Below are 18,284 nucleotides of genomic sequence, written 5' to 3' on the forward strand. Positions count from 1 at the left end.
AAAGCCAGTGGGACACCTCTCCTTATGTCAGCAAGTTCACTGGCTAAGAAGCAGTGTCGGGAGGAGGGGAGGAGAGCAAGGTGTCTCTAAAGCTTCGCCCAAACCAGGCCATCTAAGAACCAATCAAATGAAGGTGTCCAGTGCCCACCTTCCTCCGATGGGATGGTACAATGAAGAAGGTCTCGATGTTGTGAGTTTTCAGGAAGCTGTTCCTCTCATGCCCGTGGCCCGGCTCTACCTCATAGTCCCCATTCAAGCACGCGAGGGTTGTCTTTGTGATATGGACCTTCCTGTGATAAGAGAACACAGCGCTGGGCATGGCGTTGTGAGCCCTGACGCTCAGGGCTCAAGGAGGGGCCGCGGCAGAGGCTCTTCTGTCAGGGGCAAGCAAGGTTCCTGAGGAGGGCTCACATTCCTAGGCATGGTCTACATGCACATCTGCACAGGTGAGCAGGGAAGACAGGAGAGACAGAGGCAAGCACAGAGGAGGAGTATGCCAGGAAGGCAGAGGGGACAAAGGGCTGGAGGGGAGGAGATAGGAATCAAAGGAAAAGAAAAAATGTTCAAAAGGATGAATGGAGAGAACGAGAAAAGAAAAACAGAGTGAAGGGAGGAAGAGAAAGACAACAGGAGGAAAGGGAGCTGCTTTCCAGAGTATCAGGGCCAGTCCAGTCTGCAATAGCATGTCAGGGCTGGGTGCCAGCCAACCATGTGGGTATTGGGACAGTGAGATGGAGTGTTCCTGGGGCCTGAGGACTTTGCAATGCTGCATGCCTCTGGATGAAGGCAGGAAGGTCCCATCAATGAGCATCACCTTAACAGAAAATGCTAACTCTGCCAGGCACTGGTAGCTCATGTCTGTAATCCTAGCTAGCTGAGATCTGAGGATCACAGTTCAAAGCCAGCATAGGCAGGAACATATGTGCGTTTCTTATCTACAGTTAACCACCAGAAACCGGAAGTGGAGCTGTGGCTCGAAGTGGTAGAGCACTAACCTTGAGCACAAGAGCTCAGGGACAGTGCCCAGACCCCGAGTTCAAGCCCCATGACTGATTAAAAAAAACAACAAAAAAAGAAAACTCCAAGAAACAAATGAAACACCTGTAGCTTCTGTTCCTTGGCCTGGAATGAGTACATGGGCTGAAGGGGCAAAAAGCAAGCTCCCTGGTGTTCCCAACCATGCCTGCCAACTTGACTCGTCCCTGGACCAACTGCTTTCCCTGCAGGAGAACACCTCCACTTTAAACTCTCCAGCTGGCTGAGAATGAAAGCCAGGAGGCCCTCTCAGGTGGTGGCAGGTTTGGGGGAAGAGGTTCCAGACTCTCAAGGACTCTGTGAGGGGACAAAGGGCAATCAGCAGTGGCCTTTCCCAGTGGTAGCTACTTTATGATCCTCAGAGGTGGGGGGTGGGGAGAGGAAGGGGTGGGAAGGGAGCTTCCAGTCCCTGGGGGGGTCTGGAGTCACAGGGCTCTCTATACACACTTGAGAACAATGAGGCTGAGCAGCAGGAGGCAGAGAGGCCATCATTTGTGGAGGTACACAGTGCCTGGCACAGCTCCACTTCTCCCCCGGGCCCCTGCATCCTGCAGACATGCCCTGGGCCTCGGCAGGGCCCCAGGGTGGGCAGACATGAGTTGAGCAGGACCTGGTGGTAGGCGTGGTAGGCACAGGCCAGGATTCTCTGAGGGGCCCACATGTGTCCTCTGGAGCAAAGCCTTCGTGAGCACTTGAGCAGCCACAGGCAGCTGCCAAGCGGCCAGCCCTCCACCCACGCTGCCCTGACTCACCCTGGCAGGCCAGCAGCTTCCATGACGTTGGCCAGTGTCACGTCATTGGACCACACATCATACTGCCACTTGCGCAGGCCCAGGACGCCACAGAGAACCCTGCCGGTGTGCAGCCCTACTCGCATGTTCAGATCCACCTCGGTGGCCTCCGCCACTGACCTGCAACACAGCACAGGGCATGAGCCGGGCGCTCAGCCTCCATGGCCACCGTGACCCACGCACGTCACCCTGGCTGCACAGTGTGCACAAGGTCAGGATGGGATGGCGTGCTGAGGTCTCCTGGCCCAGTCCATGGATGGCAGTGCTTCCTCTGCCCCAGACAGGGTGCTCTGCTCCGTCAGTGCCCACACTGGCTCTGTGGGCTCCCTCTATGGCCTCCCCCTGGCCCCTCCAGGCCAAGAGTCCTCAGAGAGAAAAGTGAACCTAGGACTTTAACTCCTATCACCAAGGGAAGGGGCCTTGGAGAGAGCAAAGGCAGAGGAAAAAGGTGCTGGATGACTGACTGACCTGCCCCTGACCCCCGACCTCCCCCCACCTCTCGCTGCCAGCCCAACCAATGTCAGACCCACCAGTGCCAGTCCCCAGAGCCTCAGTTGCCTTGCATGTACTCCAGCTCTGTCCATGCTGGCTTTGATAAGTAGTGAAATCACTTAAGCTCCATCCCAGTGCACAGGAAAATGGCCAGCTGCCTGCTAGCTCTTCCTGTTAACTCCTTCTATTACACCACGCATGGAAATGCCAGTGAAGGCTGACAAAGGACTCAGGGGCACAGTGCTCGCCCCTCATCACTGTTGCACCGGACAGTGGTGGTTAAGCAAACCTGCTCAGCCCTCACGGCGTCCCCAGCCCTGCCCCACCTTCTGTCCTGCAGTCCCACTTCAGAGGACTCACAGCCAGGTGCCAGGGTCACACACCGTAATCCTAGCTACTCAGGAGGCTATGATCTGAGGATCCTGGTTTGAAGCCAGCCCACCAAGGAAACTCCATGAGACGCTTATCTCCAATTAACCACCAAAAGGCTAAAGTGGAGCTGTTGCTCAAGTGGTAGAGCATCAGCTTTGAGCAGAAAAATGAAGGCACAGCATCCAGGCCCTGAAATCAAATCCCAGTAAGCATAAAGACTACTACTACAACTAATAATAACAGTAACAATAACAACAACAACATGAGAAACATGCCATACCTGAGAAGACTGTGTCTGGCTCACCTTTTTACTGACTCCCTTTTGAATAGTGCCCACTCCACTCCCATTCTGGAACCCTGACTGAAGGAGCACACCCCCATGGCCTTCCAGCCTCCGCTCAGTGCTCACAGGCACCCTCCTGGGCTCTTCTTACAAGCAGAAGGATCTTTGTATCACTACCCATTCACTTCCACCCAAATCATAGCACCCAGAGACCCTGGTTGTCGACAGATGGCCTCTGTATTCAACCACATTCAATGGCAGAGCCAATACATCTTAAGCTGGAATCTTGGAAAGCTGAATGCAAGGTTAACATCAGTAACCTCAGAAGTATGCATGCTTTCCAGGTGCTGGTGGCTCATGCCTGTAATTCTAGCTACTCAGCAGGCTGAGATCTAAGGATTATGCTTCAAAGCCAACCTGGGCATAAAAGCTCAGGAGACTCTTACCTCCAACTAACTAGTCAAAAGCCAGAAGCAGAAGAGGTGTAACACAAGTGGTAGAGCACTAGCCTTGAATATAATAGCCAAGTGAGAGCTCACGGCTCTGAGTTCAAGCTCCAGTACTGACATACACACATGCATGTACACACACACACACACACACACACACACACACACACACACACACACGGAATGTGCACCATTCAGATTGACAAAAATTACTTTGAAGTTAGTTGATTGCTGTAAGATCTATTTTTATACATGTTGAATGGAATTTTCAAATTTTTACTTTTTTCCCTAGTTGCCTGTTAATCTCCAGTAAGAGATGAAGACACAAATTCCTAGAGTTAAAATGTATATTTTGCAATCCAAAAAAGAAAAAGCCCATGAGAATATACAGATGACAGAAGCTGCTAATGGCAGTCAGGTGCCCTGTGGACAAGGCAGACCCATGCCCACCCAGCCCATCTCATCCTCTGCCTTTCAAACCAGCCCCACAGTGTCCCTGTGGGTCGGACCATCTCAGCCTCCATGCAAGGCCACGGAACCTCCCGTGTCCACCGGTGCCGTCCACCAACACACTTCATCTCCAGCCTGCCTGCACGTCTGCCTCCCATATGTCAGTGCTGGCACTGCTGGGTCTGTAGTTAACAGCTCAGATCCTTTCCAAAGAAGTCATGCATCCAGAGCTCCCAGCATCCTTTCCCCAGAGATATCTAAGCTGGCATTGCCTGGCTTTAACAAACCTCCAAGCTCAACTTCCAAGAAACTAGAAAGTATAGTCATTTTGACTTTATTTGGCATGTATGCATGGGTATGTGCGTGTGCATGCACATGTGTATGTGTGTGTGTGTGCGTGTTCACGCATGTATTGGCAGTTCTGGGGTCTGAGGGTCTTAACTAAGAAGCTTATGGTTGCTAAGTTGGCACTCTATCATATGAGCTACTCTTCCAGCCCTGCCTTTTGCTTGTTATTTTAGAAATGTAATCTAGAAATGTAATCAGCCTGGGCTAGCCTCAAATAACTTCACATCTCAGACTCCTGATTACAGGTATGAGGGCTGGGCCTCAGGTTCACTTATTTATCTCAAGCATTTTCAATGCAGAGAAAAAGCCAGACATACTCACAAGGCTGCAAATCTGTAGCCCTGACTGTGGCCTTCAGTGCTCACCCCAACAGAGTGCAAACAAAGAAGCAGTGCTCCTGAGTCACGGGGCCCCTACCAGTCCCCTGCTATAAACAGGTTCTGACAGAGCCAACACACAATCATGACTGCACCATACTCAAAAATAAAAGGATGGATATGTGCACTTTTGTTCATCCATTCAACAGACACCTACTGAGCTCTCCCCCTGAGCCATTATCACAGCCCCGTGGCTACAGCTGAGCACACAAAAGAAAAATCAAAGGGAGCAATGGACACTGCAGAGGCCAATTTACTATTGTCTAGGCAGAATTTTCTAGAAATGGTGATCACACACACAACTGTAACAGTGCCAGGCTCCAGTGGAACATGGAAGAACGGAGCAGATGGTCTCCACCCAATATATCCAAACTCTTTGTCTCAACTCTGCCTCCTCACTCCCCTGTGGAGCCTCAGCCTCCATCCATAAAACTGCAATTTTTCAACCTGGACCACACAGGCACAGAATCTCTAGATGCCCTAAAATGTTAAGGCAAGCCAGGTGTGGTAAATATAGATACGAATTCATACAAGCACCCTCTACCCCACAGAAATCCATCCTCAATATATTTACAGGGCTGGCTCTGAAAACTAAACTCCAATAACAAGGTGATTATACAAAACAAGATCAGGTCTGATAGGTGGCATGTGCACACATACACACACACACACACACACACACACACAATCTACAACATGATGACAAATGATGCAGGACACAGTGAGATATGGTTTTGTTACATGCTTAGGTCCCAGGGGAGTCTTGGCACCACAGCCTCTCTGCGGCATTTAACTAGACTTGCAGACCGGCAGAGATGCCTAATGGGCATGCAGCCCTATGAATTACATGAAGCTGAGGTGAGGTGCACCTGTAACCACACAAAGCCACAGATTACCAGCCATTGTTTCCTAATCCAGAGTCTATCCATCGCTTCCTAACCCAAACTCTCTTCTTTCTCCCTTGCCTAATGATAAGAGGAGGCTAAAATCTATGCAAAGATGTTCATCCAGAACTTGTCCACCTCCGTTCTAGATGGGTTGGCTTACCAAATACTTCTACAGCTCGGCTTGGTTTCAAGCCCTTGTTAAGCAGCAAATAACAGACAGGGTAGACAGCAGTGTGATGACATGATGTCAGAAATAATGTGACATATGACAACATATATATAATATGGTCGCAGTATGGTATTTGCCATGATATGACATGTGATTGGTATGATCACTAATGTACTAGATGAAATGATATATAATTGACAGGGCCTATAAATATATTAGATGACACGTATGGCATCAGATGGCCTATAGCAAATGTGATAGAACATGTTACAGATGACATCCTGTGTGACAGAAAGTCGACACAATATGACAGGACATAGGGACACGTCATGTGACAAATGATAGCATGTGTTGTATGACATGTCATATATGATATGAGATCCTGAATCTTCTCCAAGCCAGGACTCCTTCCTTCCACTTCTTTCCTGTTCCTCTTCCTCCCTTTTCCCCCAGGTCTAGTCCAGCACTTCCTCCAGTTTGCTCCTTTTCTCCAGGGCAGTGGCTGTTTATCAGTCACTGGGGGACGGGGGGAACTTTCCCATTCAGTTCTAGAGCACAATCCAGACCTTGGGATCTGGGCACAGAGCAGCCTCACTAGAGACTCCCTGACTGGAAGGGCTGGTTTTGCTCACTGTCCCTGCTTCTCAGGATGCTCATGAATCTGGCTCCCTCCTCAGGCTTCCTCTCACTAGCTACAGAATGACCACTGGGGTGGCCTGTAGCAAGCTGTGGAAGCTGAGCTGGGTCAGGGTCTCGCTCATCTGCACAGCCTTGACAGAGGTGACATTCTGTGAGTTCTTGTACCCAAAACTGCTTCATCACATCTCCCCCCCCCCGACACTTCTTGCGCTACTGATTTCTATTCCAAGCATAAAACTTCATGCCAACTACTGTTAACCCATCTCACTGGAATGTGTTGAGATGTCTGAGTCTGGATGGATCTTCCATCTGTCAATCTGCAGCTCCTCACCTCCAACTTGATGTTAAGCTCTCTGTCCATCTTTGATAAGGACAAGCAAGGCCAACCAAGAAATCAGCAGGCTGGGCCTTGCTGTTGTCCTAACATGCCAGTAGGCCTCATATGCCTGGCCCAGCCATTTCTTCCCACACAGTACCAGAAACAGAGACCAGCCTGGAGAGACCAGCATCCACCCCCTTCCTTTTCAGGGGACTCAGTCAAACTTAGGCCAGCCCTTTCTGAATGGTTTACTGGGCTCAGCTACAAAGGTCATTTCTTTCTGACCTCTCAGGTATACCTGACAACAATCAGGAATCCTGTGGACAAAGAAAAATACATCACAAACTGACTTCCCAACACTCACTTCCCAACCCAGGTGAGAGTGTCTGATGCAGACCCTCCTGCTGCTGCTTTGGCTCCCCAGCGCTGGACAGACCTCTGCACAGCACAGCACTTACGTGATGGTGTCGATCATGTCCAGGCCCATCTCCACACAGCAGTGGGCGTGGTCGGCCTTTGGCTGGGTGAGGCCCGACACACAGTAGTAGCAGTCCCCAAGGATCTTGATGCGACGACAGTGGTTCTCCTTCAGGAAAGACAAAGCACGTGGTCAGTGAGGCCTTGCTGGCCAGCCTGGGCAGCTCTACCTCATCTCTCTCCATGCTGATGACTGCGAAGCATGTGGACAACTCACCATGCTGTTGTAATGGCCTCTGATGGCAGGGACCATACTCATGCTGCTGCTCTCTTCACTACCCCCAGTCTCCCATCCATCCTCACCAGTTGGCCAACCCTAGGTCCAGGTGGAAGGCTACTTCTGTGAGGAATTTCTGTAATGCCCCCACCCCACCTCAAGAGACTGGCACACCCTTCTAGGTGTCCCCTGGATAGGTCCTCTCAACCTTACCACCCCTGGGGCACACATTCAGAAGGCACCATCATGAAGGTTCACTTTGTGAATGGCCTTATACTAAGCTACCAAGAAAAGAATTGGAGTATCTCTTATCTGAAATGCTTGGGACCACAGGGTTTCAGCCTTCAGAATTTTTTTCTTTTTCAGATTTTAAAATACTTTTCAGATTTTCTTGGTTGAACATCCCTCATTCAAAAGTCTGGAACCTTCAAATGCCTAAGAATCCTAGTTTTTAATTGTGAACATGACATATAAAGATTCAGTTTCTAGCTTTTCCGATTGGAATGCTCAATCTGTCATAGAGCCTCTGTGGACCATCTGCCCCAACCTCAACCAGGCAAAAGAGAATGGCCTTGGGCGCCCTCTGCTGAGGAAAGCAAAGGGAAACTGGCCAAGAAGGGGACCAATCAAAACCAAACAGGCCCAGTAATCTATTTAGTAAAGTCTCCACAAGATGTGTCCCAGAGATGTGTGGAAATGATGACGGAAGAGGGAAGCAGCTAATACAAAAGCACAGATGAGGGGAAAATGTTAAAGAGTAAAAATGGAAAAAAATTTAAGACACATTAAGGAATTAGCCAACTGCAATAGGTTTATTAATTATGTGAGAAAGATCAATATGAACTGCCTTGCATTTCTTTCACGTATTTTGAGATGGCAATCCACAGGGCCTGCAGGCAGGACCGCTGTGTAGAGCTGTTCTTCTGTTGGGGGAAAAGGTTGCATGGGTAGAAGAAAATGGTGGATCCAAAGAGGCTTTCTCTGAGTCCCTGCCCCACCCATCTGCCTAGGAAAGTTCACAGGAAGAAAGAGCTCAAGGCCGGTATGACACCTGGCCAGCCAGCCAGCCATAACCTTCTGCCTTTCTGCTGGCTGCTTCCTGGAAATCTGTTCTGGTCATTTCATCCCTTTGCCCTTCCATAACTTACATTCTCACCCATCCCAGCAGCCTGAAGCTCAAAATGCTATTTAGGCTTCAACCATGTGGCCTATTCTTTTGTGTCATATATGTGGTGCATGGCCCCTATATTTCTGCATGTTAATAAATGTGTATGAATTTTCCTTCTCTCTCTCTCTCTCTCTCTCTCTCTCTCTCTCTCTCTCTCTCTCTCTCTCTCTCTCTCTCTCTCTCTCTCTCTCATACACACACATACACACTTGCTCGCTCTTTCTCTCTCTCCTCTCTCTTTCTCACTCTCTTTTTTTGTTGTTGGTGGGGCTTGAACTCAGGGCCTGGGTGACGTCCCTGAGCTCTTTTGCTCAAGGCTAGCACTCTAGCACATGAAGCCACAGCATCAGTTTTCTGGGGGTTATTTAAGCCACAGCACCACTTCAGGTTTTCTGGTGGTTACTTGGAGATAAGTCTCATGGACTTTCCTGCCCAAGCTTGTTTCAAACTGCAATGCTCAGATCTCAGCCTCCCGAGTAGCTAGGATGACAAGTGTGAGCCACTAGCGCCCAGCTTGGAATTTTCTTATGACCCCATTGTTAGTTTATTTCACAGACTAAAATGATGGTACCTTCAGAAAAAGAAGAGAAAAAAATTAAACTTACCCTAAATATTTTTCTATTTTCTGTATTTGAAGATGGTCTAACAACTTGGAGGCCTGGTTGGATGACCTTGACAGCTCACCTTCCACATGCAGACCTACTGAGCTCCAGTCCACCTCCTCAGCTGCCTCTTAGCTAGCATCTCACATGGGATCTGCCCTGCCCAAGTTACCCTGGAACAGGTTCCAGACGACTAGAGACCACATCAAGAGCTCAAGAAGATACACAGATTATTCAAAGCTGCTAAACCTGCCTTACCCCAGCCTCCCTCTAAAACACACAATGGAGGCCCAAGGCTAGGCTTCCTTGTTCCTGGATGCTGGTGCCCTCAGTGCTTACCTCAGGAGCCCATATAGGCAAGAGAGCATGATGCAGCTCTTACTGGAGGACTGTGATTCAATGACATTGGCCTCTCTGTTCACACTATCTAAATTAAAATCCCACAGGACAATCAAGACCTATGTCCCTCTCATATGTCTCCTGACTGAGACAAGCCCGTCAGAACACATATGACAAAATGAAAAGATGATTTTTAGACAACAGGGATAAACCCAACCCACCTGGTGTTATAAATGATGTGGAGATTTGGTGCAAGCACAAGACCCTAAGTTCAAACCCCAGTGCCATCCCTTAGAAAAGAAATGCTGTGCTGCTCAGGCTGTGGTTGGGTGTGATAATGGCGTGATAGGGGTAGTGGTAGAGGGTGGGCATCCTCAGACAACAGAGCTATGCAACCTCTACGGGAAGAGAGGTGCTGTCTAGTAGCTGGGAGCAGGCGGAGGGCAGACACCAAGCAAGACTGGCCATAATTAATGGCTGTTGAAGCTATGCTATGGAGCATGGGGCTCATGACAGTATTCTATCTTGGTGCGTGTTTGAAGACTCCCTCAATAAGTTCCAGAATGTGAGTCTCTAAAGTGCAGGGGTAGGTCCTTACCTGTTTATGCTTTATCCTATCATCTAGAAAAATATGGAGTCTACAGTGGGGACTCAGTAGTTGTTTTCTGAATGAATACACACAGGAATGACTTTTGCATAACACAACTGAGAACAAAATACCCAAAAGAACAACTTTAGAGAAGATTTATTTGGCTTAAAGTTTTCAGAGGTTAGTCCACCAACTGTGGGAAGGGCATGGCAGAGTAGCACAGTTAGCATCATGGTAGCCAGGGTGCATCAGGAATACAGGAAGAGGCCAAGGAAAGAGAAAGCCAAGGGTACACCCCCAGGGACCTATTTCCTCCACCGAGGCTCCACACTAAAGATTCCCAACCCTCCCAATATAGCACCATCATCTAGGAACCAAATGTTCTAAACATGAGGCTGTAGGGGGACATTTCACATTCAACACACAACTATGTACACTGGCCACCCCAGTGGATGGACTGGGTGGACACCTTTCTAGATCGTTAGAGCATTGAAAGGCCTCCCCATCTAACGAATCTGCTTCCTGCACCAGCCTCGTCTCATGCTTTCCCAATCAGCTCTTTCTCTCACATCATAACCATGGTCTCCTTCATAGCCAGTCTTGTATATCTGTAATTCCAACTTCCATGAAAAGCGTTCTCCTCTCCACACTCTCTACCTTCAGCTCATATTCTGAAAATGCACCACGTTCTCCCTCCATGCAGCTATCAGGATGCTTGATTTTTCACACTGACCAGACCACATTAAGCTTCTTATTCAGCAAATTCTTTGTTATGCAGCAAAATCCCCTTCCTTAGCTGTAAGTACTAGGACTATAGTCCTCGTATGATTTGCCCAACAGTACCATACAAGCTTGCTACAAGTACCCCATTAACAAAGAGTACAGCTCACCAAAAAGTTCACTGCAGGCCTCCAATGTGGCCACATCATTTTTTTTTTTTTTGAGAATATGCTGATCCTGGGATTTAAACTCAGGGCCTAGGCACTGTCCCAGAGCTCAAGGTTTTAGCTCAAGGCTAGTACTCTAGCACTTAAGCCAAACTTCCACTTCCAGCTTTTTTGGTGTTTAACTGGAGATAAAACCCTCACAGACTTTCTCTCCAGGGCTGGCTTTGAACTCTGATCCTCAGATCTCAGTCCTTTGAGTAGCAAGAATTACAGGTGTGAGCCAATGGCATCTGGCACAATGTGGCCACTTTTTGGTCAGTCATGGGGCTTGAACTCTGGGCCTGGGCACTGTCCTGGAGTTCTTCAGCTCAAGGCAGTTGCTCTACCATTAAGCTATAGTACCACTTCTGGTTTTCTGGTGGTTAATTGGAAAGAAGAATCTCAAGGACTTTCCTGCCTGGACTGGCTTTGAACTGTGATAGTCAGATCTCAGCCAACTGAATAGCTAGGATTTCAGGTGTGAGCCACCAGTACCTGGCACACAATGTGGCCATTTTTTTAAGTGGCTCACAAGCAGAGCTTGTGAAGATTGTTCTGGTGCTTTCTTGCATTTCATAGGCAGGGAAACTGAAACATGAGAAGTAAGGATGATGTGGCTATGTCCCAGGGTTACCTGCTGAACCTTGACCTCTGAATCTAGGCTAATAAAAGTTTCAAAGAGGGCAACATATGACAGGTCCTTAGGAACAGCTGTGTGTGTGTATGTGTGTGTGTGTGTGTGTGTGTGTGTGTGTGTGTGTGTGTGTGTGTGTGTGTGTGTGTGTGTGTGTGTGTGTTTTGGTTGGTCATGGGGCTTGAACTCAGGACCTGGGCACACTATTCCTGAGCTTTAGTGCTCAAGGCTAGCGCTCTACTACTTTGAGCCAACAGCTTCACTTCTAGTTTTCTGGTGGTTAATTGGAAATGAGTCTCACAGACTTTGAAGCTAGCCTGGACTAGCTTCAAACCACAATCCTCAGATTTCAGCCTCATAAGTAGCCACCAGTGCCCAGCTAAGAATGGCTTTTTGCTGAAAACACTGACTAACAGCTCACCTGGGCACGCAAGGTAGCTAAAGGCAAAATGAAAACCTGGCCTCTGACTCCATTTTGCACCTGTTTCTTCTACCTTGGTTCAGACACCTGCTTAGCTCTGCATGTAGGCATAGTTAGCACTCAAGGAGTGTTGATTCCTAACTGATCTCACCCTGCCCCACTTAAAGGGGGGTGAGTAACAGGAATCTCACTGTCAGCTTTTGCAGTGTCTTATTCAAGACTCTAGAGGAGGCCTACAGTCTCCTCTTGGGTTTCAGGAACAGCAAAGCCTCACGGACAGGTAACTCATGATGAGAACCTCCCCACCCCCACTCCCCTAAACAGGAATAACACTCTCTCCTATGCCTGGATTCTCCCCTCTAGCAATAATAAAGGCTTCTTCTGCAGAACCAGAACTGAGATATTCACTAACCTTGACTCAGACTGCTTAATTATGCCAACCTCTCACCCCCTGCCCCAGTTTTTCTTTGACTTAAACCCAAAGCTCAGGTCAATACCCTGAAGATGGGCTGAAATGTTTAATTTACACCATCCCAAATGAACATTAGGATGAAAAAGCCTTTCCTACCTTTTCACTATTACTTTTTGCTTTCTTTCTGTGGTGTAAATGGCTGGACATGAGATGTTGAAACCCCCAGAATCAGGCCTTTGGCCTAGGACTCTAGTAACAAAAGGCCAGGAGAGCAACCAGAGGCAGAAATGAACTACTGATGTCACTGGCGCCTGACACAGATAGCTCTTTTGGAAATAGCCAGAGTAAACATAGAATACATGCAAAACAAGAACAGCTCACTCACCCAAGCCATAACAATGTCATGTGTGAGCAGCAAAGGTTGAGTGTGTCACAGGGCTGTGGGCTGGCCTAGCATGTGACCACGAGGTCACTGATGGGTCAGTCTGCAGGATGGCTGCTCAGATTGGCACACATGTACTATTGCCGCTAAAGCACAAGTCAGTGCAAAGGATCCTAAATTAAATTTTCACTAACTTTTGTGCAGATGCTTGTCTTCCACAGGTCCTTGAGGACCAGAAAGTGCCTGTGTGTCTGTGTTTGGGGACAGCACTGATACAAGAGGCCATCTTCATGCCCAATGTACCCCACAGCATCTCTCACACCCAGGGGGTCATCAGCAAGCCCAGTGCACCCCACAGCATCTCTCAGATTCAGGGGCTGTCTAACCTTGCTCCACTGCCCACCCAAACTCTGTGTGAAACAGTCACTATCTACTAACACAGGTGCTTGTACCATGTGAGGTCTGAATCAAGCCTTTGACATAGGCTAGAAAATCATCATATTGGAGCTAAGAAGCTACAATAATACAATATGCACTTGCTGGAGAAATGTTGTGGAAGGGGTCTGGGATTATGTTCATGGCTAAGGAACTGTGTCTTCATCTACCTGAGGTGTGGGTGAAGGATAGTCCCCAGGCTGGATCAGCTGATGAGAGGCCATGCTGAGCACATTGTGCTCTCCCCCATATCCACCTTGACCCCCAGAACCAGCTAAAGGACTGTGCCCAGTCCAACCAGGTCACATTCTGTGAAGAAAACTCACCCATTGGAGCTGAGAAGATGGCTCAGTGGTAGAGTGTTGCCTTGCATGCATGAGGCCCTGTGTTTAATTCCTCAGTACCACATGAGCAGGAAAAAAAAAGCCAGAAGTGGCGCTGTGGCTCAAGTGGTAAAGTGCTAGCCTTGAGCCAAAGAACTGAGGGACAGCACCCAGGCCCAGAGTTCAGGCCCCACAACGGACAAGAAAAAACAAAACAAAACAAAAACTCATCCAGTGAAGGGGCCCCACTCCTCCCTCCATTTGTGGCAATGGAATAAAACCAAAGGCCGGATCAGGGGTTTCTCTGTGACTTCAAAGGTGTGTGGTCACTTTCTCAAATACACATGGGTAGAAGAAACAATGCATATCTAACAGGTATCCAGTTAGTGGGGGAAAGGTCACAAACCTTGCTGTCATCTATTCCCGTCAACCATGACTAAGGAGGCAAATAAACCACCGGCTTCTATTGAGACGAAAGCAAACATGCCTGTGTTTATCTAACTGCCCGTGAAGACCTTCAGACAGAGAAGGTGTTTGGACTGCAGCTGCAGGTGATTTTCCACAACTGCATATCACAGAGGCCACCCTGCCCCTCCATGCTAGGGACTCAGACCCAAATAGACACACCTGGGGGAGTCTTTGTACTCCTCAAAAAGAACTCATGGGGGAGGGGGATGCTAAGTGTCATTTTGATTGGCATTTCCTTTAAGGATAGGGATGTCAAGCATTTATGCATTTGTTGGTCATCTATACTTCTTTCAAGAAGTGTCTGTTCAGTTTGTTTGTCCATTTATTAATTGGGCCATTGATTTTGTGGGGGAGGAAGTTTATTTTTTAAGCTACGAGCATATTCTGGTTATTACACCCTTGCCAGATATCCAGCTGGCAAATATCTTCTCCCATTCTGTAGGCTGTCTTTTCAGACTACTAGCTCTATCCTTTGCCTTTTAGTGTGATGAAATCCCACTTGTCAATCCTCTCTCCTATTTGCTGAGTCCTTGATATGTTATTCAGGAGGTTCCTGCTTATGCCAGTAAGTTCTACACTTTCCCTACTCTTTACCATGATGAAAGACCTTGGAACAATTAACATGCACATTGACAAGAAAGAATATTAGGATATTAAAATGGTTGAGTTTTAGGCATCAATGGGAAGGAGGCAGACAAATGGGGAAAGGGAGAACAAATAGAGACAAAAGACTTTATGTACACATGTGAAAATGGAACAAGGCAACCTGATGAAACTGGTTGGGGAAGGGGAGGGGACAGAAGGGGTGATTATGATCCAGAAGCATTATATACATCAATGCCCTTGTTAAAATGAACACCCTTGGTATACACCTAATGGATAGCAATTGAAAAAACTCAAGCAGTTTACAGCAAAACAGTTCAAAACACACCACCCTTGGGGGACACAAAAGATAAATAACTGAACCAAAAGTCAGGAAGAGAAGGAGCCTTGTCATTTGAGTTTCCTAGCTGCCTACACCTAGGGAATAATCATTCAAATTGAACGTCTAAAGATGAAGATCTTCTGCCTAACAGGAAGGTACATAGAGAAATAACAGTGTATACACAGTAGAAGGGAACAGATATCATTTAAAGTGAAACAGAAAATTGTTTTTAAAAAAAGTCATCAGGTAGGACCCACAGGCTATGCTGAAGATAGTCTAGGTAGAAGTGGCATCCTAGAAGAAAGATGGAGGAAAGCAAAGTGTTTGAAAAGAGTGACTTGGATTTCTTTATCTTTTCCAAATCTGCTGTAGCTATGAAGTCATAGATGCAAGAAGCTAAGTAAACGACAAGTACAGGAAACACTTGGGAAACCACACTAAAGCACATTAAAATCAGGTTTTCTAGAACCATTGATAAAGAGAAAAATCCCAAAAGTAGATAGAGAGGAAAAAAAGGCCTATTTCACACAAAGGAAGAAGGAACTGACACTTTTCCTTGGAGAAGACAGAGAAAGACAATGGAGCAACATTGCTAAAGTATGAAAGGAAAAAAGTAAAACTAAATTGTGAACCCGAAATTTATGTCCAGTAGAAATTTTAAAAGAGGGAAAATAAAGAGCTTTTCATAAATACGGAAACTAATAGAATTCATCCCCAGTACATTCGCCCTGCAAGACATATTAAAAGAATTCCTTTGATTTCCTAGGCAGAAAAATACAAAACTCAGGCATACTGAGGGAAGAGCCATGGAAATGGTAACTATGTGAATAAACAGATAAGGCTTGTTGTATTAGTTAAATCTCTTTTAAAAATAATTAACTGTGTAAACAGAATAGTTGCCATGCAAAACAGAGTTTATAACACAAGAGAAAGTTAAATGCATGGCAACAATTTCATAAAGGCCAAGAGAGGAGGTACAGAAGCATACCAATGTAAACTTCCTATCCTGTAAGTAATAAGCCACACAACGGTGGGTTGTTAGAAGGGAAAATAGCTACGATAAAACCTAAACCAATGATTAAAAATCACTAAAACAATACTTTCTACTAGTAAGCCAACAAAGGCAGGAAGACATAACCATGAAACATATTCAATAAATCTACAAAAAGATTTAGAAAAAGCAAGAAGTGGGACAGGGAACAGATGGGACAGAAGCAAACAGCAAGGTGGCAGCCTTCCATATGAAACACAAAGAATGTAGTCCAGACATCCCAACTAAAAGCAGAGATTGTTGTTCTACATAAAAAATAAAAGCAAAGCAAAGCAAAACCAAACTAGAAGTAAACTTAACCAAAAAAGACACAAACAGACTAAAAATAAAAGGGAAAACATTTTTCCTTCCCTCCTTTTCTTTCTTTCTTTCTTCCTTCCTTCATCCCTTCCTTCCTTCCTTCCTTTCTTCTTTCCTTCCTTCCCTTTCCTGATCCTGGGTCTTGAATTCATGTCCTCATGCTAACTTGTTTTCTTATTCAGAGTTGGCCCTCTACCACGTGAACCAATCTCTAGTCCAATATTTTGGTGGTTAATTAGAGATGGTGTCTCACAGACTTTTCTGCCTGAGTTGGCTTTGAACCTTGATCCTGACCTCAGCCTCCTGAATAGCAAAGATTATAGTCTTGAGTTACTGATGTTGGGCAAAGATGTACTTTCTGATAATAATAATAATAATAAAAAGTTGGCCTGGCTCTAGTAATACCAGGCACCTGAGATTACAAAAGAAAGTTTATTATTAGGATGAAGAAGGACATTTCTTAATAACAAAAGAGTCAATGAATCAAGAGGAATAATTCTGTTGATAAATTGTGACTCTAATAACAGACCTTAAGAATACATGAAGCAAAAACCAACAGAACTGAAATAAGGAATCTAGGATTTTGTTGGAGATTTTGATACATCTCTCATATAATGGAGAGAAATCACAGTAATGACAAAGGAGACAGAAATAGCTCTATCACCAATAGGAATACTTCTGCATTTATAGAAATCACTATTGGCAAAAGTATTCTATGAAAGCAGTGCATTGCAAATCCACCTCATTCATGGATTTATTATGGCAGGTTCTGGCCAAATACAGTGAAAAATAATAGTAAATTAGTTAAAAGTCAGCAAGAAATTGCAAAACCCAAAAATGTCCATATTCTTGCATGTCCTTTGTGAAGAGTCTTGTGACATATGGACAGATACTGAGTCTAACTGGTGGCATGTTGGCATCTCGGTGGATGATGGGGACTTTCCCAGGGCTCTGGAGTGGAATCCACTTCCCCATGCCCAGGTGATAGGCACCTCAACTCCTAGAAGCAGATGGGCAGGGACTGGGACAATAGGTTCCGAGATCTGCCAGGTCTGTACCATGAACTCACTGCACTCTTGAACTCCCTGTGACACTGCCCCCTGACCATGACCCCTCACCCCTGCCACGAGGCATGCCTCATGTCTGCTACTCTCTTCCTGTCTCCTGACTCTTCTCAGGTCACAACTCCATTAGAATTGATCAGGTTTGTTGAGATTTTTTTCCTGCTCTTTCTCTATACCTTCGCTGCTCAGTTTTCTAACTGCATTAACCACACTCCATGTTGCATGTTTTGGGGGGGTGACAGGAGTCTGCTCATAGTCACCGGCTTGCTAATAAAGACTCTTGATTCAACCTTTCAGAATGTGACTTCTCTGTATCTCTTGATAGAATTCCTGTCTAACATCAGCTGGTCTTTATACTGTCAGTTATGCTTAAGTTATTGTATGATCTGCTGAGTGTGTCCCTGGCCTTAAGTTTGTGAAAAATCTTCCTCCTAAAAAGCAAATAGTGCCTAAAGAGCAACATGAAAGTTAATGTACTTAATTTTAAATTTGTTGAAAAGTGATGTTTCTTTAGTAGAAGTTAAGACTGTGGCATTGTGGAGAAAATGGATCAAGCATCCACAGTACAGTACTGAATTTGATGCATCTTTAAGCATTCATTCTCAGGATTTCCTCAACATGGTCTCTTGGGAACCCTGTACCCACAGATACCCAGTCTCTATTGTATACTTTATGTTCAGGTACATACAGTCATTTTCCACACAGACAATATTCTAGGCCTTAAAGTGAAAAGAATTCATATAATTAAAAATATGTTCTATGACCACAATAGAATTATAACAAAAGTCAAAAACAAAAAGACTGTGCTGAGGATTAAGCACAGTGGTAGAGCACTTGTCTAGAATGCATGAGGCCCTAAGTTCAATCACCAGCACAGAAGGAAGGAAGGAAGGAAGGAAGGAAGAAAGGAAGGAGGGAAGGGAGGGAGGGAGGGAAGGAA

General features: G+C 46.3%; 1 protein-coding gene across 1 annotated transcript in view; it reads right to left on the minus strand.

Annotated features, from left to right (window-relative positions):
• Adcy1 (adenylate cyclase 1) overlaps positions 1–18,284 on the minus strand; it is a 102,859-nt gene that overhangs the window by 39,921 nt on the left and 44,654 nt on the right. Inside the window, exons 5-7 of the mRNA XM_070014566.1 lie at positions 7,070–7,197; positions 1,788–1,946; positions 149–290 (exon numbers count right to left, since the gene is read on the minus strand). Coding sequence (XP_069870667.1) covers positions 149–290; positions 1,788–1,946; positions 7,070–7,197 — 429 coding nt within the window. The remainder of the gene's footprint in view (positions 1–148; positions 291–1,787; positions 1,947–7,069; positions 7,198–18,284) is intronic.

This window comes from Dipodomys merriami, unplaced genomic scaffold (assembly GCF_024711535.1).
Source record: "Dipodomys merriami isolate MVZ:Mamm:240054 unplaced genomic scaffold, mDipMer1.0.p SCAF_98, whole genome shotgun sequence".
Classification (NCBI taxonomy): Eukaryota; Metazoa; Chordata; class Mammalia; order Rodentia; family Heteromyidae; genus Dipodomys; species Dipodomys merriami.